Genomic DNA, 25,221 nt, shown 5'->3' with positions numbered 1-25,221 from the left:
TACAGGACCATATAGGCAAAGTACCCCACACTGCACATTGAAAACTTTGCCTCAATGAGGAGCTTTTTCATTCTTGGTTCACTGTAGCTTTCCAACTTGTAATTAAGCTGCAATACAAAAAAATATACGAGCATGCAAGGAGGACACTCTTGCTAGCATTTTGTATATATCATTTGCTTATTCAAGCATGTAAAACTTCAACAAGAGGAGGTAATTTTGCTTAGATTTCTTGATTTGAATTGTTCTATTCTTTGGCACTGGGTGGAAAAGGAAAAAATCATATTGAAGGCATTGTTCTGTTAATGAAGTTGCTTGTCCTTTTTTGTGCCAAATTTGGCAGGTAAAATTACCATTTATTCTACTTGCAGGAGCTGGAGAGTAGATTGTTGAGGAAAAGTAGCAATTTAAGTAATGACACTAGATAGAACGTGCTACATTAGATACATCTCCCATACTTTTAGATATTGATGTGCAATTTTTATTTCTTCAGTAATGTACTTTGTCTTTAACCACTGTTTTACTTCCAGTAGCTTTCATTAGCTACATGCAATTTGCTTCAATTGTGAAACTTTAAAAAAAAACATTACTATTAATTGTAGTAAACTAAAATGATACATTTTGATGCAAGAATAAATCAAAGACTTTTGTATTTGTCCTGGATATTTCAAAACTATTGCATGATTTAAAAATGTAAGCAATTACTTAAACAGATGAAATAGATACCTGAATGTGAATATATAAAATATTAAATTCTAGTGCTTGTGATTTATTTCATTTTAAGTCCTATTCAATGCAGAACTTTTGTAAATTATTAAAAATAACAGTAAGAAGTAATGTGCTAAAGCAGGAAAGCATCTCACAATATGAGCAGTTTGTTTTTTCCTAGTCATGTGTTTAAATGGAGTGTACAAGTTTGACATTTGTTAGATTTGCAAACTTTTATTTTACTTTATAAATAAATATTTGAAGTAAAATATATGATTTTATAAGTTTCATGTATGTTGCTTTTTCTTAGCTGTAAAATTTCACCCTTAAAAATACTGTTACAGTTTAAAATAAAATTACTAGATTTGTCCCTGCTCCCCCCCCCCAAAAGAAAGGGAAGAAATAGATGCTTAATTTGTAAAAATCTGTTTTTTATAAATTCAGTTCAGAAATTTGTGGTCTAAGAAATGCTTAGACCTAGTTAGGGTGGCGCACCCTAGAACTTGTAACCATTAGTCACTTCTTTCTGAAGGCTGAACTAACTGGTAGGCAGGTGCAGATGCTACAAAATCTAACATGGCAGTTGACACTAATTGGCATAGTTGTTGGCAGTCTTATCAGAAAGCAAAGGGCTGAATGGTTGAATGGGTTTAGAAAACTTGAATGATAATAAGCATTTTTATATGCATCTTGAATTACTTTTGTGACCCAGACTAACAGGAACATTTTGCTCTGACCTCATCTTTCAGTGAATGGAAATTGGGAGAAAGTATAATATGCAGTGTGTGTGGTTAGTGACGGACCTTCAGACTCCTCTTATAGCTGGCTCTCCATTGCCCGCCTGCCCCTCCCAGCTCTGCTTCCCAGGGCTTAAAGAATGCCACGTGTCAAACAAGATGGAAATAGCTACCATTGCTGAATATGAAGCAACTTATTTGATTATCATGCCAAAAGTTTGGTATATGTCCATAGTATACACTAAACAAAGTGTATTGAACTTATAAGTGAGAGAAAAAGTAGGGGACTTGCATCTTGCTAGTCTTGGAGTAGGGGGTGAGTCAGTAGAGGTATAAATGAAATAAGACTGGCTTTGAGTGGGTATGTTTGGAACTTGAATGATGGATATATTGGAGTTATTAAGCTGTTCTTTCTCTTCCTATAAATGTTTGCAATTTTCCAGGACACAAAGGCAGTTGCATAATTTGCTCAGTGACCCTACTGTTGAAAGGTTCTGTACCTGCCAAATCTTATCCCCAAGTTCCTCCTGACAAAGGTTACCGATTTATAGTGAAAATTGTATAACTTGATGCACTGTTCTCTATGCCCATGTATAAGTAAGCCAATATTCAGGTAATATGGATCTAATAGGAGCTTTCTGAATGCTCTGTCTCAAACACAACAACCGTGAGGTTGGAAATTTTAGTCACTGGAGTACTCTTGTGTCTGTCCTGCCCATGTGTAGACTACCCTTTACCCTGTAGATGTTTTCAGCTATGTATTAATCGCTCTTAGCTCTTTGTATTACTGGAAATGTATTATATTCATCAATACAAATACTTTCCAAAAAAAAAAGTGCCTTTCCTTAGGTGAGTCAAGAGATATCCAGCTTATATTTGCTCAGTAGGTATTTCTGCTTTTGGTTCTTTTCCCCTAAAATTACTGAATCAATGTTAAAGTACAGTTCAGTCTGGTTTCCTTCTGTCAAAGGCTCCTTTTGTGGAGGAAGTGGTGCTTGCTGGGACTTCAGCTTGGAGTGAAGGACTAAAACCAGTCACTGGAACACGGCTCTTTCAACTACAGTGGCTCAGCTAAACTGTGGTTTTGTCCTTTGATATTAGCTATATGATAAGCAGTTCCTACTCATTTTGTGTCCGGCTGTTAATGCAAGGCTTGAGATTCACTCCAATAAAGCAATAGTAAACTTTTAAGAATTTGTTCAGAATGTTGATCTTTAGCTGAGAGGTAGAAAACCCAAGCTTTTGGACTATTACTTCCTTTTCCATGATTTTTAATTATACTGAGAATTGACTTAATTATTTCCTTACTTCAAAGTAGCAGTGCTTGAAATACTATAGATTTTTTTTATAGTTTTCTGATGAATTAAAGCATAGAAATGATTTTGTCATTCCCACCCCCACCAATTTGTATGTGAAGGTTTACAAGAATGAATGTAGTTTGCTCATTAATTTCTTGTACCATTCCTAATTGCTTCCCACTTATTTCTTTCCTTGCTAGCTTTCAGTTTGGCCATAGCCAAACTGCTACCAAAACTAATATATATTAGCTGCACTCTTTCAAGGTTCCTGGAAAAGTGCCAGACTTATTCTCCTTTGGGGTTGAGAACACAGTTTCACAAATAATAGAGTAGTCTTACTCTGTTCACAGTTATCAGAACTAAAAGGATTTATCTAGCAATTTGAATAGATAATTTTATTTCTGTGGACATAAAAGTGAAACCCTAGAAATGGGATAGAATTTTAAGTAGCATTTTTAATTTGTTTTAAACTTCTTTTTTATTACTTGCCTTTCTTTAAATGAGCTGTGTTAAATATACTGAGCTATGTACATGTTGGGTGGGCAATGAGGTGTTTATCTCTGTGTGGATTCTGTGTATAGGTTTTGTATTATGAAAGAGTTTAATGCAGCCCTTTACATAGTCAGAACAACAGCCATTGTAAGCCTTTATGGGATTTTAAGTACAAGCCTTATCAACACTTTCTAGGACATTACAACTAAAAATATTTGGGGCTTAAAAGTGCTTTTATTAGTCTTGCCAAAGCTATCTTGGGAAGTTTCAAAATAGAACCATGTTGTCAGTGGTTGGCAATCTCAAGGTAAATCACAGTACTCTGGGGGGGGAAAAAAAAAACCCTTAAAGATTATGAAGGCAAGTCATTATGCTTCTGTCAGTTTTATGTCATGATATTTCATTTTAAACCATGGCTTCGGTAGCTTTTCAGGAGACCTATAGTTATAAAGATACAAGTTGATTTTCCCTCTAATTTAATTAATTTTATTTTATCATAATAGGTACTTATCAAAAATCTACCAGGCTTTACAATCAACATATTGTGCTAAGCTTTTCATGAGAGACATGAAGGCATAATGTTCAGACATGTTCTCATGAACTTCTAGCCTAGTTGACAATGATGATTATAATATAAGGCATAATGGCACAAGTATATAATGATAAAAATTTTCAGAGAAACTCAAAGAGAAGAACGGACCTCATCCTTAAGGTGGTGTGAGTGGGTCCAGAGAATATGCATTTGAGGTCAAGAACAAACAATAGATAGCATAAATGCAGCAGGTAACATAGAGTACCGAATATATTTATTGTTGACCAGGAGAAATGGGCTATGTAGAGGAAACCTTGAGTGTCTGTTAATGCTGCTAGAGTTCTGAACCACCTCAACTGATACCATGACGTAGGTAGATTAGTAGGAAAGAGCATATAATAGTTGCGGCACATGGGAATTTAAGAAAGAGGAAAGAGAGATGTTCTTACGAAAGTTCTGTGGCTCACTTAGGTAATATATGTATTCTAAGGTACTGAGCTAATAGATTATTATTATTATTATTATTATCAACCTCCATGATTATAAAAATACCCCATGGTAATACCCTCCCTCCTCCCACTTACCCCTTTGAAACTCCACTCTCCATCATAATCCCTCCCCATCTCTATCAGTCTCTCTTTTATGTTTGATGTCATGATCTTTTCCTCCTCTTATGATGGTGTTATGCAGGTAGTGTCAGGTACTGTGAGGTCATGGATATCCAGGCCATTTTGTGTATGGAGGGAGCATGTTATATGGAGTCCTGCCCTTCCTTTGGCTCTTACATTCTTTCTACCACCTCTTCTGCATTAGACTCTGAGCCTTGGAAGGTATGATAGAGATATTGCAGTACTGAGCACTGTGGTCATTTCTTTCCATCACTATGATAGCTTCTGAGTCATCCCAAGGTCACTGCCATCTGAAAAGAGAAGATTCTCTACCAAAAGTGAGAGTAGCATTAATATAAGGGTATGAACATTAACAGATGTGCTTACTGGGCAGTTTGATAAGCATAGTATATACATTTAGCCAGACAACAGCAGATGTTGCACCCCTAGGGCTCATTACTACCCCTGTTTTAAGTTTTCAGTATCACGGATATATTCCCTTCCCATGGAGCAGGCCTCCAGTCCAATTAGAGGGCAGTTGGTTTCCCCCATAACAGACGTGCCACTATTGCACCCATTGGCTCATTTGGTCTGGCTGGCCAAATATAAGGCTTACAGTGTCCACTAATGAGTATCTTCACTGGTGATTTCCCTTTCTGCCATTGAACTGCATGTAGAATGGCTTCTTCCAGCTTTCTGTCAGCTGGTCTACATGGAGGTTATCAGTTCAGTTCCAGCAAGATTTCTCAGTGGCCTTTCAGCCCAAGTATTTGGAGTCTTCAGCAATAGGGTCTCACCACCTATTCCTGGTGGGAAACCAAGGGCCTCGGCAATGGCCTATAATGTTTTGGGGGCATCAGGGACCTCCCTGGCCAACAACTCTTTGGAAGATATCCCATTCCTGGCACTGAAAATTTTCTAGCAGCAATCCATGGCTCCTGAATGTTCCATTGTCCAAAAAAGTAGGATTACATATGTTTCATTTATATCCTCTTAGATTTTGATTAGCTGTCCTTCCACCTTTCCTTTACTTAGTCTCTTCCCCAGACCTCATTTTGGGCCTTTTCACCCCCATTAATCTATTCTTCTACTTACATATATACAATACCATCCTATTAAGTACCCCCTCCCTTCCTTTCTCTTCCCTTTCTATCTCTTTTCTAGCTTACTGGCCTCTGCTACTGAGTTTTTTCCTTCTCACACAGAAGCACAGTCATCTGTAGCTCATATCCACTTATGAGAGAGAACATGCGACGCTTGGCTTTCTGGGCCTGGGTTACCTCACTTAGTATAATCCTTTCCAGACCCATCCATTTTCCTGCAAATTTCATAACTTCATTTTTCTTTATTGCTGTGTAGAACTCCATTGTATAAATGTGCCGTATCTTCATTATCCATTCATCAGTTGAGGGATGTGTAGGCTGGTTCCATTTCCCAGCTATTGTGAATTGAGCAGCAATAAATGAGATGAGTCCTTAGGATATATGCCTAGGAGTGTTATAGCTGGGTCATATGGTAGAACAATTTTTAGCTGTCTTAGGAACCTCCACACTGATTTCCACAATGGCTGGACCATTGCATTCCCCCAACAATATAGAAGGGTTCTTCTTTTTCCACATTCTCGCCAGCATGTATGGTCATTTGTTTTCATGATGGTAGCCAATCCCTGATGACTAGGGATGGAGAACATTTTTTTTAGATGCTTATATGCCATTCATATTTTTCTTTTGAGAATTCTCTATTTAGTTCCATAGCCAATTTTTTAATTGGCTTGTTTGATTTCTTATTATTTGATTTTTTTGAGTTCTTTGTATATCCTAGATATTAATCCTCTACCAGATGTATAGCTGGCAAAGATTTTTTTCCCATTCTGTAGGTTGCCTGTCTGCTTTATTCATAGTGTCCTTTGCCAAACAAAATCTTTGTAATCTCATGAGGTCCCAGTGATTAATCTGTGGTTTTATTGCCTGAGCAATTGGGGTTATATTCAGAAAGTCTTTGCCAAGACCAATATGTTGAAGGGTTTTCCCTACTTTTTCCTCTAGCAGTTTCCGAGTTTCAGGTCTGATGTTAAGGTCTTTAATCCATTTGGACTTAATTCTTGTGTATGGAGAGAGAGAAGAATCTATTTTCATCTTTCTACAGATAAATATCCAGTTTTCCCAACACCATTTGCTGAAGAGGCTGTCTTTTCTCCAATGAGTACTTTTGGAATTTTTATCTAATATCAGGTGGCTATAGCTACCTGGACTTACATCTGGGTCCTCTATTCTGTTCCACTGATCTACATGTCTGTTTTTGTGCCAGTACCATGCTGTTTTTGTTACTATGGCTCTGTAGTATAGGTTAAAATCAGGTACGGTGATACCACCAGCCTCATTTTTGTTGCTCAGTATTATTTTAGATATTTGAGGTTTTTTTGCGATTCCAAATGAATCTTTGGATTGTTTTTTCTATTTCCATGAAGAATGCCTTTGGAATTTTGATGGGGATCACATTCAATGTGTAGAATGCTTTTGGTAAGATTGCCATTTTCACAATATTGATTCTTCCGACCCAGGAACAAGGGATGTTTTTCCATTTCCTAGTGTCTTCAGCAATTTCTCGCTTGAGTGTTTTATAGTTTTCCTTGTAGAGATCCTTTACTTCCTTGGTTAGGTTTATTCCAAGATACTTTATTTTCTTTGATGCAATTGTGAATGGGAGTGATTATCTGATTTTATTTTCTGTGTGTTTGTTGCTAGCATATAGGAATGCTACTGATTTCTGTGTATTTATTTTGTATCCTGCTACATGGCTGTAGGTGTTTATCATGAGCTAATAGATTTTTACTGAGGGACATCTGAGCTAGTGAAATACAAATAAATGAAAAGCAAAAGTGATGCTAAAAGGAATCAGATGAAATTATAGATGACAGAGGAGGTATTGATAGAAAAATAACAAAGTTGAAAACCAAGCAGAATGCTGTAATCCTAGCACTTGGGAGATTGCAGGAAGGACAATGCAGAGTTCAAGGTCATTCTTGGGTAGATAGTATCAAGATTAGTCTGGGAGACTGTCTTAAGGGAGGAAGAGTGTGTTGGGTAGGGGAAGGAGAGGAGCAATGGAAGACATTTTGTTTGTTTTGAGATGCTGGGGATTGGATCCAGGATCTTAAGCATGCTAGCTAAGTACTCTACTCTGAATTGTATCCCCAACCTGAAAGTAAGTGTATTTGAAGTAGGGAGTATATATGGAGTACAGCCATTATTATGGGAAGGATGCGTGCTTTGAATTGAAATGCCACCACCAACTGGCATTCATTGAGGACCCTGTGAAGTAGGTAATGCTCTAAGTCCTTGGCCCCATGCCCCACAATCACTTTGTAAATATGCATTTCACAGAGGCAGAAACAGTGACAATTGACTAGGTAACTTGACCTGAGGTTGAAAACCAAGCCTGGCTATTGCAGTAATAACCACAGAGAAACATCGTATTTCTTTTTTTTTTTTTTTAATTAATTTATTTATTTGTTTGAGAGCGAAAGACACAGAGAGAAAGACAGATAGAGGGAGAGAGAGAGAATGGGCGCGCCAGGGCTTCCAGCCTCTGCAAACAAACTCCAGATGCGTGCGCCCCCTTGTGCATCTGGCTAACGTGGGACCTGGGGAACCGAGCCTCGAACCGGGGTCCTTAGGCTTCACAGGCAAGCGCTTAACCGCTAAGCCATCTCTCCAGCCCGAAACATCGTATTTCTGTCTTGAGCTTTCATGCCCCTGATGCTGAGCTCATCTACTGGAGTTATTCCTGAAGCTGATATAATTTTCAGTGTGATCTTCAGAAAATGACCTCATCCCACCAATCCAAAAGGATCTACTACCATAATTAAACCGTGGGCAAAATAACGTAGTTTTTTTTTTAAGCTGTAAGTCTGAAATTAAAGTTGTTACTGATCAATTAATGAGGCGATAATTAAATAGAAACAGACAGCCTTGCTGATTGTATATAAAGCCATACCTAAAATTTGTTTTTGCAATTTATATCAATTGAGATATATTTAATTACATGTATAACAAATGCATTTTCATATAATCTTTTGTGATACTTTAGATCTTCACTGTCATGTCTAATTCCTCTTGATTATTATTTTATATATATTGTTATATATTTTGTTATTTTATATATTTTGGGAAATGAAATTGGACTATTCCCAAGGTGCTAGTGATGAAGAACAGACGTAAGTGAAATGCTTGAGTTTTGTTGTTTTCATAAAACAGCCATCTCATTTCCCTGGAAAGCCATGACAAGCATCGTAACTCTGCCTCAGAGAAATATTCCACTTAGTAGAAGAGAATGATAGAGAAAATCTACTCCTCTGTGTTATATTAAGATATAAGAATGTGCTGTGGTTTATATTGAAAGGTTAAGAGCCACTAATTACTATAGCACAGATCTTTTTGTCATCTTTTACTTAAACACTAACTGTGTGGCATACAAATACTTTTGTTAATGAAAAATAACTTATCTATTAATTTTAAATTTAATAATTTTTTTCTTTGAAAAAAATTTTATTAGAGACAGGAAGCCCGGGGGGGGGGGGATGGGCATGCCAGGGCCTCTAGCCACTGCAAACAAACTCCAGATTCATGTGTCACCTTGTGCACCTGGCTTATGTGGGTACTGGGGTAGTGAACCTGGGTCCTTAGGCTTTGCAGCCAAGTGCCTTAAACTCTAAGCCATCTCTCTCTAGCCCTAAATAATCATATTTTTGTTAGCAGCAATTAAGACATAAGACCCAAAACAACCAAATCATCTATACCCCAAGAACAGTCCTCTTTTAAAGAAGACTATTGCAAGATAATTAACCCAGTAAATTATTAATGTATATGATTTTTTTTAATTATTTATTTGAGAGCGACAGACACAGAGAGAAAGACAAATGGAGGGAGAGAGAGAGAATGGGTGCGCCAGGGCTTTCCAGCCCCTGCAAATGAACTCCAGACGCGTGCGCCCCTTGTGCATCTGGCTAACGTGGGACCTGGGGAACCGAGCCTTTTTAAATGTAAGGTTTTTTAAAAATATCATATACTCTCAAATAAATAATTTTTTTTTTAAAAAAAAAGGGCTGGAGAGATGGCTTAGCGGTTAAGCGCTTGCCTGTGAAGCCTAAGGATCCCGGTTCAAGGCTCGGTTCCCCAGGTCCCACGTTAGCCAGATGCACAAGGGGCGCACGCGTCTGGAGTTCATTTGCAGAGGCTGGAAAGCCCTGGTGCGCCCATTCTCTCTCTCTCTCTTTCCCTCTATCTGTCTTTCTCTCTGTGTCTGTTGCTCTCAAATAAATAAATAAAAAATTAATAAAAAAATTTAAAAAGGGAGAAGAGAATTGAGTTGAGAATATTATTTTATAGATTCTTTCCAGCCCAAGAATCAAATCTAAAATCTATAGCTCTTTTTTTTTTTTTAAAAAAAAAAACTTTTTGTGCAGTATGATTATTTTTAAGATACTTCTGCCAGGTGTGGAGGTACACACCTATAATGCCAGCATTTGGGAGGCTGAGGTGGGGAGACTGAAATGTCTTACTCTGTCTAGGCTGTGTAGCAAGACCTTGTTGCAAAACAAACTAATGAAACTACCACCGTCATCAATAATAATAAAACTCAGTCAAGCAAAATATACTTATGAATACCTACTTAAAGGAAAAGAACGACTTCTTTCTTTCTGAAAAAAAAAAAATATATATATATATACAGCATGAACAACCTGCTTCTTAACTTTCACTTTGTTTTTAAGAACGGAAGCAAGATATGCTACAATGTTTTAAAATAGTGGGTGAAATCCCTGCATTTTTATCATTGATCTAGTGGTGCATAATGTTGGACTCCTTTGGTAGCATTTGATAAAAAGAGTCGAAAATTTGTATATGTCAAAAAAGGAAAGCATATTATGGATGAAGCAAACACTTTTTATGCCTATATTTTCCCAAAGTTTTATTATTTGGGGGAAAATTGGCAAATATTTTGTTTTGTAAGTTTTAAATCCCAAAAGTTGAGTAGAAAATTTAAAAATGTTTAGCAGGTGCTGCTGCATCAAAGGCCACAGCCTTTTTTCTGTGTCGTGCGGTATCTCTGAGGAAGTAGTGGCTTTGTTTTGTTTTTTAATGATAAAGGATGTAGGTAATCTATGTCAAATGTCAAATTAACTTAGGGTGTGTACTTTCTTTTTCCCTTAAGATGACGTAGATAGGAAAACTGGATGTTCCAAACAACTTATGGAAAATGTTCCCCTTCAGCATCATTTGTATCTCAGATGCACTTAACTACTTTCAATGGATAAAGACTTACAGGTCAATTGTTACATGTGGAAAATGCCTTCCTGAAATTGGAAAGGAATCATGTACTTCATTGTTGCTTTAAATGCTGCAAATGCTCTTATTTGGAATACTTTTAAGCCAAACCTACGTCTGATTATGCTGGCGAGGGTTTGTAGAGAGCAGAGCCTGTGGAGAAGGATGTCAGGAATCCTACCCACCGTGGCCTTGCTCTGACTCAGTCAAGTTGATAATTCCAAGGACTTTGCATTTGCCTGTCATCTTTAAGTCTTTGCCGAATGATGAGTGTCCCCTGGCTAGCAATGGTACAGTTTATGTTGGCTGCTGTTTGTCTTAGTTTCCATTGTTCCAAAGCCGGTAGCACCTCCCTTTGTTCACTCTCACATGGGCTTCACCATTCTTTCTTTGTTTCGGGTTCTGGAAATGCTTGTTACATGAACTTGTCCAGGCTCTGGTGAGGAGCGTCTGCTTGGGGCAGTGGGTGGGGGTGCAGATTTAGGATGGGGTGGCTCAAGTGCCCCATGAAGGGCGTGGGAAAGCTTCTCTGGCCTGTCATTTTATAAAGTTCTGCCTTCTCCCCTCATCTAGAATCTCTCCACCCTCTCTTTCCTTTCCACTGTGCCCTCTGTATCTCCTGCTTTGTGACCGGCTGGTTCTCCTATGTCTGCCTGTTCTGGCATATTCCATTCCTCCCTTGCCTGTATCAGTTTTTCTGTCACTGTGGACCCTAGAAATTGAAACAGAGCACTGTGTTCCCTCTTTTGAAAATCCTTTCTTGGAAACACATGTGCCTACCTCGCTGTTCCCCTTCCTCTTGGTGACATTCCTATTCCTTCCTGTGGACCGACCCCCTGACGCTTGCAGACAAGTAGTCAGCCCATGGCCGCTCTCGGTTTTCATGTACTCTGAGCCGCCCGTTTCCTTGCCATCCATAGATGCCATCGTGTTTGCATCTCCTTTGCCCAGCCTGTAACCAGTCACTCACTTCCAGACACCCTGGACTTCTTCACATCTTCATTATTTCATCATTCCCAAATGGGGTGAACTCAGCCTCCCTCTCTGTCTAAGCGCAAGTGCGAGTGCCTGCATGTTGCTGAGCGCCTCGTAAGAGGGCGGGTTACACCTTCCCGCACGCGTGCTTTGCACTGTCGGCTGCACGTCACCCCTCAGTGTCAGTCGTGGCTCTTCAGGGAGCTGACATGGCCCCTGCACAGTGCCTCCTGCCTCTCATGCCGTGTGGCCATGCTTCCTTCTCCTTCCACAGTGCATGTCACTTCTGAGCGTCCTTCTTCGTACCAGTGCTCTACTTCATTGACATAATCTTTTCTTTTTTCCTCTTTGGTTTTTCAAAGTAGGGTTTCACTGTAGCCCAGGTTGACCTGGAATTCACTCTACAGTCTCAGGCTGGCCTCGACCTCTCTGTGATTCTCCTACCTCTGCCTCCCACGTGCTGGGATTAAGGGTGTGCGCCACCATGCCTGCACTGACATAATTCTTGACTGTTTCAGCAGTTTATTCTTCAAGGTGTGGCTAGGCTGGCATCACCCTCCAGCAGGAGCTGTTATTGAGGGTAGTTTTATTTTAGTATATAGAGAGACACCTCATTTTTAGAGGGTTCCCCCTAGATTCCTACATGCTGTAGAATATATTTTTAAATGGTACACTTAAGGGATCCTGGGCTGGGTATAAAATGCAGTAACTTCATTACTTCTTGAACACGTTGCTGTGTGGTCTTCAGTACTAACGCTGCTCCCGCTGTCCTGATTTTTTTTCCTTTCTTGTACATGATTTCTTATTTTTTCTAAGTAGCCATATAACTCTTTAGGACTAAAATCCCATCAATACCATAAGCCTACAAATTCAAGGTTTTACCCATTTTGACAAGTTCCTCTATCAGATCCTCAGCTTGTTTTTGCTTCTTGTGTTCTGTGTGCCCTTTCAAGACAGCTGCTCGCATCCTCTACAGCCTCTTGCTTCCTTCTCCATGTCTTGATCCTCCCTATTGCTTCTGTATCACACTCCTATCTATCCTGTTGTGTGTAGTTTCACCATGTTCTGTTATTTCTTTTTAGTAACATTCTATTTTTAGTTGCTTCTTCATGTGGCTTTTATCTCTATAATGTTTTTTTTTCTTCTTTTTTTTTTTTTTTCCTCTGAGTTCTACCAGCTTGGTTTTCATTTCCTTCTGTTGTTGTATAATCTCTTCTTTGAACCTTTGTTTTTCTTCTTTGAGCTATTTTTTTAAGGGACCACATTTCCTACGGTTGCCTTTGAGACTTTGGAGAATTATTCATCTGAACACTTCCTGCGTTTCTTTGAGTGGTTCTTCTTGTGCTATAAGCTCTTAATTTGTTTACCCTTTTCTCTTCATAATGTTTTCCCAAATCATATTCAAGGTGCAGTATTGGTTGTTTTCTGATTATAAGCTATGTTGTCATAGGGGAGGCTGCTGGGAGCTTCCGGGCTATCTCTGAGCAAATCTGCTCGTTCTTTCCTCTGCTGTGGGGCTTGCTTCCATTAGTCTTTGGTGTTGTAAGGGGGGAGTGCTGGTGCTTTCAGCTAGGTTTTCAAGGTCACTGCCACTACTTGTCTGCTCCTTTGGTTCTCCTAGAGGCTCGGGGGTGAGCAGCATCCATGACACACAGACTGCAGGTCTTCTGCTGGCTCCACCTTTCCATGGGAGGAAGTATGGTGCCCAGAGCTGCTTCCTGCCTTCATGGTGGCTTATCCAGACAACTGATTTCCCCATCACATAAGAGCATCAGCAAGCCAGTGCACCTGTTGTTCAAAACTGTGTGTCCTGGAGAAATCTGATGACTGGAGAAATCCTGGAGACATATGTGGTGATTTCAGCATGTTCCCCTCCCTCATTTACTGTTCATAGATGTGGTTCATAGTTTCTCACTGGAGTTATGATAGCTTCCTTGCGTCAGATAGAGCAAGATTGTGACTTTTTCAAGTATACGAGGAAATGTAGTTTGTTTTGTTAGAGCAAGCGAAAGAGGTTAGCACACTAGGCCTCAGCCACTTCAGTTGAACTTTAGACTCTGGCACCACCTAGTGTGCATGTGTGACCTTGTGCTTTTTGTTGTTGTTTTATTTTGGCTTTTCGAGTTAGGGTCTCACTGTAGCACAGGCAGACCTGGAATTCATTATGTCGTCTCAGGGTGGCCTTGAACTCATGGCGATCCTCCAACCTCTGCCTCCCAATTGCTGGGATTAAAGGTGTGCGCCACCTCACCCGGATCAACCTTGTACTTTTGTCACCTTTGTGCTTCTGGCTTATGTGGGATCTGGAGAAAGATCGAACATGGGTCCTTAGGCTTTGCAGGCAAGTGCCTTCACTGCTAAGCCATTTCTCCAGCCCAGTTTCTTTATTTTTCAATCACACATGGTCTTTCTCATAAGCTCTCTCTACTTTGAGTAGAGGATGAGAGAAGAAAAACTTGAGTTTATATATTGGTACTCTTTCATGTAGTCTTACTTTTCAGGTCTCTTTCTCTGTCCCACTAAGGCCCCACTGAGGTAGAGCATAGAAGTATGTGAGGGAGCCTTTGGCAGTGGTGGCCAGAGGTGCTTTAAGAAGACAGTGGTTGGGAGGAGAGCTCAAACTTAGTGCTGGCCTACATCTTTGCTTCCAGAGTTCTGGATCATTAGTTATTGAGTCTTGAGTCATGGTCCATTTGGGCATTGATTGCCTCAAAAAAATCTTCTGCTTCCACAGTCCTTGTGTTGTACCTGTGGTCATAGAGTCCCTATATCACGTGGTCTTCATTCTGGCCAGACCATTTCTTATCCACTAAGATACGTAGAAACTTCTGCATTCCTACCATATGTACTTGGGTTATCTTTCCAGCCTTCTCTTCTGTGCTATGAGGTTGCATGTATGCCCCATCAGCAACATCATGTAGTTTGCACCCTATCTTAGGTTACATCCTTAAGCCCAGGTACTTTTGGGGTGGCTGGTATTTGTTACAATGTTTTGCCAATCTTTCTCCACGACCTTTCCCATCCCCAAGGGTCCAGAAGAGGACTTATATCTTTTTAAAGACTGTTGAATCTGAAAAGTAAACATTGATAGTATGGGGTTTTCGACAATCATATGTCCTCTGCTGTAGGCCTACTTTAAATCTTGGACTAATGTAAATGCCTCTTTGCTAGGTTGTTTACTGCAGATTTAAAATCATAATGCTGTGTGTTTCTTGCCTCATTCTAGAGAGTCTGGGAACCATCACCAATGAGTATTTTTAATTAGCTTTGATTTTTTTTTTCCCCAACTACTTCTATATGATGTAGAAATTAAATTTTCCCTCTAAAACTATTGCCCTGCTTTGAAAGATTATTAGTGTTTTCTTTTTGTATCTCTCTGAATGATGACTTGAAGGAATTTGAGTGGCAAAAGGATGATAGAACTTTGTAAAGTTTGAATGGACTTTGCATATTCACCACCAAAGGATTTTGTCTAATTAAAACTTGTGTTTAATTAAGATAACAATGCTTAGTCCTTCATTAAAATCAGCACAGAAAAAGTTCTTCCTTGGTCCTTGGAGAGGATATTATATGCAAGTCCTGTTGTGTGGGTTGCAAAATGTCACTGGAATTTATATGCATTACTTGTCTAATTGCAGTAAATGTAGCATGTCCAGATAGGTTTCGAGTTAGAAGGCTGTTTGTTACTCACTGGAAATCACTTGAAGCCTCAGTTCCCCGAGGCAGCTGTTCACAGGTCCGTCACCTCTCCCCAGAGATGGCTAGGAAGACTCTGTTGTTGGACCCTGTCTTTCATGGCTGCAGCAGTAAACATGACAGGTTGTTTGGGAGCCATCTGTTTTAAAATGGCTGCTGCTTTGTATGCAGCAGTGAACTTGAGATCAGTTTCCTGTCTTTCTTTATGGTCACAGTCTTACTTGGTGTCACAACAGGTGGAAGTTGATGGGTCGAAAGTGAATGTGACCGGTACGTGGAACCTGGCGTCCCCCTTGCTGTCTGTCAGCGTTGACGGCGCGCCGAGGACCGTGCAGGTGAGCGCTGTGGCGGCCTTCTCAGCTGGCCTCACTGCTGCTGTGGGGCTGCTACTTACATCATAAGGAGAGGCTGTATTTTCTTCATCACGAACCATGCTTATTTGAAAATGTTTCTGCTCATTTTAGGGGATCAAGAGTTATATCTTAGTTTGAGGACTCAATATTTTCTTTTTGTTTTTTTCCCAGCTACCCTCACAAGGTTATTGTATTACATTTTGATGGAAACAAAGGATCCTACAGGCTTTAAAAAAGTATTACATGAGCAATTTTCTTTGTCATTGTAGGGTTTTCATTGTAAAATACAACTTGCATACATTATCATCTTCCTTTGCCTGTGTAATTCTAAGTGTATAGTGTCAGGTTTGCAGAAACATGAACTATACAGGCTGACTTGCCATAGCATATGCCTTTAAAAAGTTAATATTTTGTGAATATGTCTACCATTATAAAATGGTAGTTTTCTTTGTAATCATTGAGGTTTTTTAAGTGGAAAGCTGTGGAAGGAACTACGCCTTCATCACCACCTCACATTGAGGTCTTAGGTTCCAGGAAGGACAAACAACGATAACAACAATACATATGACTAAAAATAACAAATTCCCCATAGTGTCAGATGCTCATTGTTTATCTTGATTTTATATAGAAAACTAACATTTTAAATCCTAGAGAAATCAAAGGCTCACAAATATAGACAATTCTAAACCTGCTCTTACCTGCATCAGAGGTCATGAGCCAGAGAATTGAGACCACGAGACCATGTAGGAGGTATTTGATTAGTGCAGTAATTTCTGAGTTAAGTTCAACTAGTGTATTTATCTTTATGGATTTAAGAAAACTTGAAGCTCAGCATGGTGATGCATGTCTTTAATCCCAGCACTTGGGAGGCAGAGGTAGGAGGATCACTGTGAGTTTAAGGCCACCCTGAGACTAAATAGTGAACTCCAGGTCAGCCTGGGATAGTAGAGTGAGATGCTACCTCGAAAAACCAACCAACCAACCAACCAAATAAAAAAAAACAAAAAAAAAAACCTTGAACTTTTAGTAGTCAGCTTTATATTTTGACTTGGACTGTTGATTGTTTTTGACTTGTCTATGTAAATAATGCCTTTTCTCATGTGTGGACTGAATGGGGTGTAGTCTGGTAGTATGACCTCTCATGAACGAGAGCACAGACTCCTCTTACCCGAATGCTGGTGCTGTGATAGTTTCAGCATGCTTCTGTGTGTCTCTGCCAGGAGCTGTACTGATGACCTCTTTACATGGAGAATTTCCAGCTGCATGTGTACTTAGAATAATCACCAGAAACGTTTTCCCTGTATTGGGGTGATGTTTAGTATATATTTTTTCATCTTGTAATTCTTGGTTATAGGGAACATTAATGAACTGCAATACAGGACTCCTTTCACACCTCTCCTCCTTGTTGCCCCCCAGACTCTGGAAGAGTTTATGGACCCACGTTATCACCCTGAACTGAAAGGAAATAAATTCTTGTAGAGAGATAAATAGTATATTGGGGAAAAAATGTCATTTACCTAATTCAAGATAAAGTTTTTTCCTCATGAGAGGGAGTAACTGGTATCTACTTTCTTCCAGCATTGTGTTTCATTGCTGTATCACCAAAATATCATCTTGTTCCTATGAAATTTGTCAGTTATATAAGCATAAGTCATACCTAGTGCTCATTGTGTGTGAGGAGCAGACTGGAGCAGGGTACACATACCAACCTCTATGATCTTCACAACTGTGTGCAACAGGCACTGTGGATTCTTTTCTCATAAGTGAGGCCACTAAGAAAAAGTGAGTGACGTGCCCAGGGTTACCCAGTTAACAGGTAGAGCTGGAGCTGGTCTGATGGCGCAGGCCTGTGATCCCAGCTACTCAGGAAGCTGAGGCCAGGAGTATTACAAGTTCAAGGACAGCATGGCAACTTAGTGAGGACATGAGTTCGGTAGTAGTATGCGCCTAGCATGCCCAGGACCTGGATTCAGTCTCCCATACTGAATAAAAACAAATCAGTGAAGCAGAGTCAGGGTTGGAATCTGTGCAGTCCTGCTATAGGACCCATTCTCTTAAGCCTGGTACTGTATGCTGAGGGAAGCTTAGTAACTTCCCTGCCGTCACAAAGCTAGCAGCGGCGAGCAAAACCTGGACCTGACAATGTGGCCTGAGAGTATGTGCCTACACTACTGTGTTCTGTATTTAATGTGTGGCTCAAGACAGTTCTTCATCCAGTGTGGCCCAGAAAAGCCAACATGTTGAACACCCCTGCATCTTATGCTTCCAGATTTTTGGCACTGGGCTTCTTCAAATGATCATTTGCTTCTCATGGTTGCTTTCAACCAGTGATCCTCAAGAACCATCTGTGAGACTCTCAAAGTTCACTTGGTTCAGTAGGTCCAGGCCAGAGCTGCATTTCTAGTAGATTACGAGGTGATGTTTGTGCTGTTGGTCTTTGAGCCACAACTTGGGGACCGTTGGCCATCAGCAAGGGAGTGGGTAGTGAGGCAGGAGCCAAATCATATCAGGCATCTTCATTCCATATTATGAGCTGTACTTTGCCCACCAAGGGCCCGGGGGATCCATGGAAGAATTTCCAGTGTAAGGTGGTGATGATGGGAACAGAAACATAGCTCAACAGTATTTTACAGATTTTTGGTTGCATAGTAGGAAGTTCATTGAAGGTAGACTGAGGTTGGAGGCAAAGAGAGATGTTCACAGGAATTAGAGTAAAAGGGGAAAATTACTCTTGTCACTAGCAGGGGATAAAGTGAAGAGCCTGAGGGTTTATATTTATCTTTGCTGATTTTTCCTCTACCTGCTAAGTCCCTCTGCGTACAGGGCCAGGCCATGATGTCTACTTTCTTTATCTGATCGGGTGATGGCATAGTTGGGGATTAGTCCCTCTGTTTGTCCACTCAGATTCATTCTGGTTCCTCGTTTGCGTTGGAACACTTCACAAGCCTACCATTACTCTGTTTTTGCTGGTTTGCTTGGGCAAGGTCTTTTGTCTAGCCCAGACTGAACTGGAACTCACTTTTTTAGCCCAGGCTGGCCTCAAACTCAAGATATTCCTCCTACCTCAGCCTCTGGAGTGCTGAACTCACACGTGCAAGCCATCACACCTGGCTTTGTTACCGTCTTGAAAGCTAAGTTGTACTTGGTTGTGTATAACTGTTTGGACAGTGGATTTCATAGGTTATGAACATCCTTTCATTGATCTAAATTGGCTATTTTGATGTACTTTGAACATGTTGTTGAGTTTTTCTCATGTGTAAAAGCTGAATAGCTGGATGAATATGTGGGCAGGAGAATGGATGGTAGGGTAGGGTGGCCATCTCACATTTCAGAAATAAGTCTGCCTTATCTGTACCTTCCTTTTAAGATTTAGACTTTGTTTCTTCATACCTTCCTAAATTTAGCCTTGTGCTAAGATAGTCTGCTTTAGTTATTTGATCAGTTCTCTTTAAATTCTTGACCTCACAGTATCTGCAGAATTCTGGTGTGGCTACAGATACCTCTGTAGGCCCAAGGCCAGGAGGGCTCTGAGGATTCCCCCAGGCACTCCTTGCTTATCTAAGCAGGCAGTGCTGCCCTTTGCTCTAGGCAGCACCTAAGCTGTTTCAGGCCCAGTACCACCTCCTGACAGTACAGATTGCCCTTGACAGGGATGGAAGGGGTCTGCTTGCAGCTGCTCTGTCTCTCCCTGCCCGAGTTCTCTGTGCGGCTCGGCCTCCCGCTCACCTGCTGGAGCTCAGTGTTCATTGCTCGCTGACTCGGCTTCGCTCTGTCCTCCAGTGCATGACCTTCTGCCTTCAGGGCTCTTTGTCTTTTGCCCTGAAGAAAACCATCCTTTGATAAAACCCTCATTACTGCTGAGGTGCATCAGTACAGCGCCAGAGACAGTCTGGAAGGAGGAGGGATTTGTATTTTGAAGTGAAATAATTTATAGTGAAGAACCAGGGATAAAAAAAAAAATTGGAAAAGCTCTTGAACATAATTAGAAGTCCTCTCTCATTATTTTTTTCTGTTTCTTTTTTTTAAAATTTTTATTTATTTATTTATTTATTTGAGAGTGACAGACACAGAGAGAAAGACAGATAGAGGGAGAGAGAATGGGTGCGCCAGGGCTTCCAGTCTCTGCAAACGAACTCCAGATGCGTGCGCCCCCTTGTGCATCTGGCTAACATGGGACCTGGGGAACTGAGCCTCGAACCGGGGTCCTTAGGCTTCACAGGCAAGCGCTTAACCGCTAAGCCATCTCTCCAGCCCCTTTTCTGTTTCTTGATCTAATAAGCCATTCCCCCTCAGATACCATAATTCTTGGAAAATAAAATGGCTGTATTTTATGCTTACATACTTTTTCATTTTATGTGTTTACTAAGAGTTTTCTTCCTGTTTTCATTGTATATTTAATGTCAATTGGTAACGATGTTTATTAAACAGATCCTATTGGTATAAGACCTAACAATCATTTCTTAGTTATTATATGGAAAGATATATTTATGTTTCCAAATTATCTACTTTAAAAGTTGTAGAATAAAGTCTGGAGAGATGGCTCAGCAGTTAAGGCACTCGTCTGCAGTACTTAACGATGTGGGTCCAGTTCCCCGGTACCCACATAAAGCCAGATGCACAAAGTGGTACATGTATCTGGAGTTCATTTGTAGTGGCTAGACGACCTGGTGTATCAATTCATTCCTCCCTCTCTCCTTCCCTGCAAAAATAATAATAATAATAATGTGTATGTGTGTGTTTTAGAATGAAACAGCCTTTCCAATAGAACTGTGATGTGACCATATACATACTAAATCATTTTCTTAGTAGCTATATTTAAGAAACTAAAACAACCATATGTTCAACTAATACATTTTTATCGGTTGGGGATTTAATTCAACAGTATAAGGTACCTAATGCTTAAAAAAGTCCAAAAATCCCCAAAATTTAAAATATCAAAAACAAATGGGCGAGAGAGATGGCTTAGCAGTTAACTGCTTGCCTGTGAATCCTAAGGACCCGGATTCAAGGCGCGATTCCCCAGGACCCACGTTAGCCAGATGCACAAGGGGGTGCACGCCTCTGGAGTTCATTTACAATGGCTGGAAGCCCTGGCGCGCCCATTCTGTCTCTCTCTATATATCTGCATCTTTCTTTCTCTATGTCACTCTCAAATAAATAAATAAATAAAAATGAACAAAAAAACTTTAAAAAAGAAACTGATACATTGTATATGAATAATTGGTTTATAGAAGATAGGCAAATTGTTACTTCACCATAAAATCAATATAAAAATTAGTAATATGTACTAGAAATCATGCAGACATATCTGTGGCACATAAACTAATGGCAAAGGTAGTAGGTAATGGTTAAAGGTTACCAGAACAATAAAGTTATATATAATGGAAAGGATATCTTACGTTGCTACAGTTCTTAAATAAAATAAAATTCCTCATAATAAAATTGCAAGTTTAATTTCTCAGCCTTATTAGTTACATTTCAAAACAACACATACGGTTGAATATTACTGGTTGAGACAACTCACACGATGAATGTTTTATAAACCAAAGAGTGCTTCATATCAAAAAAGCACCCCCCATATGTTAGTCACACTTTTAGTATTTGTCATTCAAAAGTATTTGGATTAATAGAATTAATAGGTTGAAGAAAAATACGTTAATTGAATTCAGCTTTAAACAGAAGATGGATTTATCATCTAGTTAAAAACCTGGCCATTTTAGCTGGGTGTGGTGGTGCACACCTTTAATACCAGCACTCAGGAGGCAGAGGGAGGATCACTGAGTTCAAGGCCACCCTGAGACTGCATAGTGAATTCCAGGTCAGTCTGGACTAGAATGAGACCCTACCTCCAAAAACTAAAACATTTCTGGGCTGGAGGGATGGCTTAGCGATTAAGGCATTTGCCTGCAAAGCCAAAGGACCCTGGTTCAATTCCCCAGGACCCATGTTAGCCAGATGCACAAGGGTGCGCACGCGTCTGGAGTTTGTTTGCAGTGGCTGGAGGCCCTAGCATGCCCATTCTCTCTCTCTCCCTCTTTCTCTGTCAAATAAATAAATAAATATATTTTTTAAAAACCAAAAACTAGGGCTGGAGAGATGGCTTTGCGGTTAAGCGCTTGCCTGTGAAGCCTAAGGACCCCGGTTCGAGGCTCGGTTCCCCAGGTCCCACGTTAGCCAGATGCACAAGGGGGCGCACGCGTCTGGAGTTCGTTTGCAGAGCCTGGAAGCCCTGGCGCGCCCATCCTCTCTCTCTCCCTCTATCTGTCTTTCTCTCTGTGTCTGTCACTCTCAAATAAATAAATTTTTTTAAAAAAGTTATAAAAAAAACACCAAAAACTATTTTAATTCAGAAGCTTAACATGTTAAAGTTGTTTTTACAAGGTGGGGTGGTTTCCTGCCGGTAGCATATAACTAATGGAATAAAGGCAACAGGAGTTGTGTGTCTGCTCTTTGTTGAGCTCCGTGCATGGTAGGACTCTGCAGTGTGGAACATGCTGGATGACAGAACTTGTGTTGTTCTTAGTAGTAGTATTACTGTGGCTGTGTTCTGTTCCTGTGAAGTCATTCATTTATAGCCTTGAGAGAGGCTCTTCAATTTTACTTTGACCAGCTCAGAAGAGTTTTCCACTTCTTAGAGTGTAATTTGTCTGTTGGGATTGCATTATTGTTTCTTGTTAGCATTTTACAGACTAGGTTTTCATCTTGCATAGTCACGTTGCCGGAACATTTGCGCACAGAGCCAGCTAACTGCTGTTGGCCTCCTCCTTTCTGTGGTGTGATTTCTTCCATCCACCTGCTCACAGCAGGTTGTCTGCAGACCTGAAGAGTAGCTAAATACTTTTGAAAATATCTGGAGATCCTGCTAAGGTCTAACAGTTTCTGCATTTGTCAGATGTGGAGCTATTCACAGTGCACCTTTGTAGACTTTTTCCCTTTCTCTCATTCTTGTTTAAGTATTTTCCAAAGAAAATAAATTTATTAGAAATACTACTACCAATAGTACCAAGTGGAAGGCAGCACTCTATTGAATAGGTCATTGATATTCAGCTAAGTGGAACTAATTTTCCATGTTAAAGCAGACAAATTTGCAGTAATGTCACACGAATCTCAGGCTGTTTCCTGCAGAATACCAGATTAAGTGGGTTACTTGTGAATTGATTGGAGTATTAAACAGATTGAACAAGATGATAGTTTAGAATGCCCAGGTGAGCCTAGGTAAGGTAAAATATTATTCAAGCATGCAAATATGATGGAAGACCTGTGCTTGCAGGCAAGCAACCTGTCCGTGATGCGTTTATAAGTGCTTTCCACACACAATTGGAAGGTATTTTTGAAACTTAACCTTATCTTTTTGTTTTTAAGGAGATTACTTTTTTATTTTTATAACCACTAAAGAAAGTTGAAAATAAGTTATATTCTTGGCAATATTTTAGATTAAAATAGCTCTTACAAGGTTGAAAACCAGTTTGTTTTCACTCCTAATATTCATGCTAAAGTTAGTTGCGTGTGCATGCATGTGCAGGCCGTTTGACTTGGGGCCTTACCCATGCTAGACACACACATTACCACTAAGCTTTACTCCCTCTCCCTAAAATGAATATTTTAACTAGAAAATTAAATGATGGGGCCTACTTTCTAAATTTTTGCCTATATTTGCCAGCATTTGCACATATAGAAAAAAGCAAATCCACTGACTCTATGTTTTCAGCCTTAAAATCCATGTTTTAAAGATGTTTCTCCCTGCCCCCACTGTCACGTAGAAGTAATTAGCTATTATTTGTTCTGTGTGCATGTGATTACTCTGGAGTCACTAAATGTAATAGGAAACCATATATTTAGGTTGTATAGGATATATAAATATAACAGAAAAAGCAGAGGTTAGTATTTTTCTAAAGAAGTAGGAAATGAAAGAGTAATTATTAACCATGTCCCTTTCGTGTTCGTGAAAACATCAATTATGGCTACACATCTCAGGAACAAGCTTGCCAGTGGAACAGAAATAACTCCTTTTACTGTGCTTCAAAAATTTTAATCACAATTTAACGGCTAGGATGTATGTATTACTATAATTTCAAGTATTAATTTTTAGGCATGTCTACCTGCGTTTGAACAGTAGACCTGGGAATTTAGCAGTTGTCTTGGTGTCTAGGAGCAGCTTTATAATTTGGAGATGCCTATAAATTTAACATAGTGGGAGAGTGTTCTGAACTCCTTCCTCCTCTTCCACACACACACACACACACACACACGTGCATGTGTGCACTGCTTCTCCTCTGTTATCTGTTAACTAGCAATCATGGTTAGTAGCTGCTAGAGGAAGAGCATTTTGAGTCGTCTAAGCACGACCACGGGGAAGATGGGAAATCAGTGCCAGCAGCTATACTGGACACAGAGACAAACCCCAGCACAATGGCCTCAAAGAGTATCATTGCGTGGGAAATTGGTGACGGAAAAAGAAAACCATCACTATTTCTTCCTTTTACTGCTCAGAGATATTGGGTGAAATTGCCACTGATTTTATTATTCTAGGAAGGTCATTTTGGAGCACTTGATTTATTGAATAACCTAGCTAACTTTATATGAATTTGATTCTAGTAATATTAATCATTTTGCTATCAGTCTTCTAAATTTTTCTTTAATGAAATTTGTAAGGCTGGAGAGATGGCTTAGTGGTTAAGGCCTTTGCCTGCAAAGCCCGAGGATACACACTCGACTCTCTGGGTCCCACATAAGCCAGGCGCATAAAGTAATGCAAGTGTGCAAGGTTGCACATGTGCACAAGGTGGTGCAGTCATCTAGAGTTCGATTACATTGGCTGGAGGCTCTGATGCACCAATTCATTCTTTCTTTCTGTCTGTCTGTCTCTCTAGCTCACTCTTGTTCTTGCTCCCGCTCATAAGACAAAGGGGCCAGCCTATTGGGCTTGCCTCAAAAAATAAAAATAAAAAAATTAGTCAGCTCTAACATTTACAAATTTCTATTGGAATAGGAAACAAAGAAAAAATATTAATCTGGCTATGAAGTACCATTTAAAGTCGAAAAGGAAGTATATAAAATAGTTACAATATTTTTTGAAGGATAGGTATGCTTTTAGAAAAGCTTTATATATCTTATTAAAGCTTTTATTACTGTCTTATCAAGTGGCCAGTTCATATGTGCTTTGGCATATATCTAATGCATTACTGACATTGAATTTGTGGGGGGGGGGGTTCTGGAAGCAAATTGTGTTAGTTAGTTACCCCCTGTAGGAAAAGTGCATATTTTTAAAAGGAAAGAGACTTAAACTCCAATTTTGAATGCAGTTTAATTTCCCCATTTTCTACAATGTCATCTCTGTGTCTCCCTACCTCTTCTGCATATGGCAGCAGGTAAGAAAAAGGCTGGAGTTATCTTCTGTGCTAACTGTGACCTGTGTCAACAGCAGCTTATTGGTACTTCTGCTTCTGGTTACTTATTTATTCATTGATAGAATTGGTGTTTTAAAAAATATTTATTTATTTAT

General features: G+C 39.8%; 1 protein-coding gene across 2 annotated transcripts in view; it reads left to right on the top strand.

Annotated features, from left to right (window-relative positions):
* The window catches only part of Pcca (propionyl-CoA carboxylase subunit alpha), a 339,901-nt gene that overhangs the window by 242,138 nt on the left and 72,542 nt on the right, over window positions 1-25,221 (top strand). Inside the window, exon 20 of one of the 2 annotated variants that reach the window (XM_004663385.2) lies at window positions 15,603-15,701. The exons of the other annotated variant lie outside the window; for it this stretch is intronic. Within the exon in view, the coding sequence (XP_004663442.1) occupies window positions 15,603-15,701 (99 nt within the window). The remainder of the gene's footprint in view (window positions 1-15,602; window positions 15,702-25,221) is intronic. 2 annotated transcript variants of the gene reach the window in all.

The sequence above is a fragment of the Jaculus jaculus genome, chromosome 3 (genome assembly GCF_020740685.1).
Source record: "Jaculus jaculus isolate mJacJac1 chromosome 3, mJacJac1.mat.Y.cur, whole genome shotgun sequence".
NCBI classification, from domain to species: Eukaryota; Metazoa; Chordata; class Mammalia; order Rodentia; family Dipodidae; genus Jaculus; species Jaculus jaculus.
Note: the sequence above shows the minus strand (reverse complement) of the source record. Positions and strands in the feature narration are given on the sequence as shown.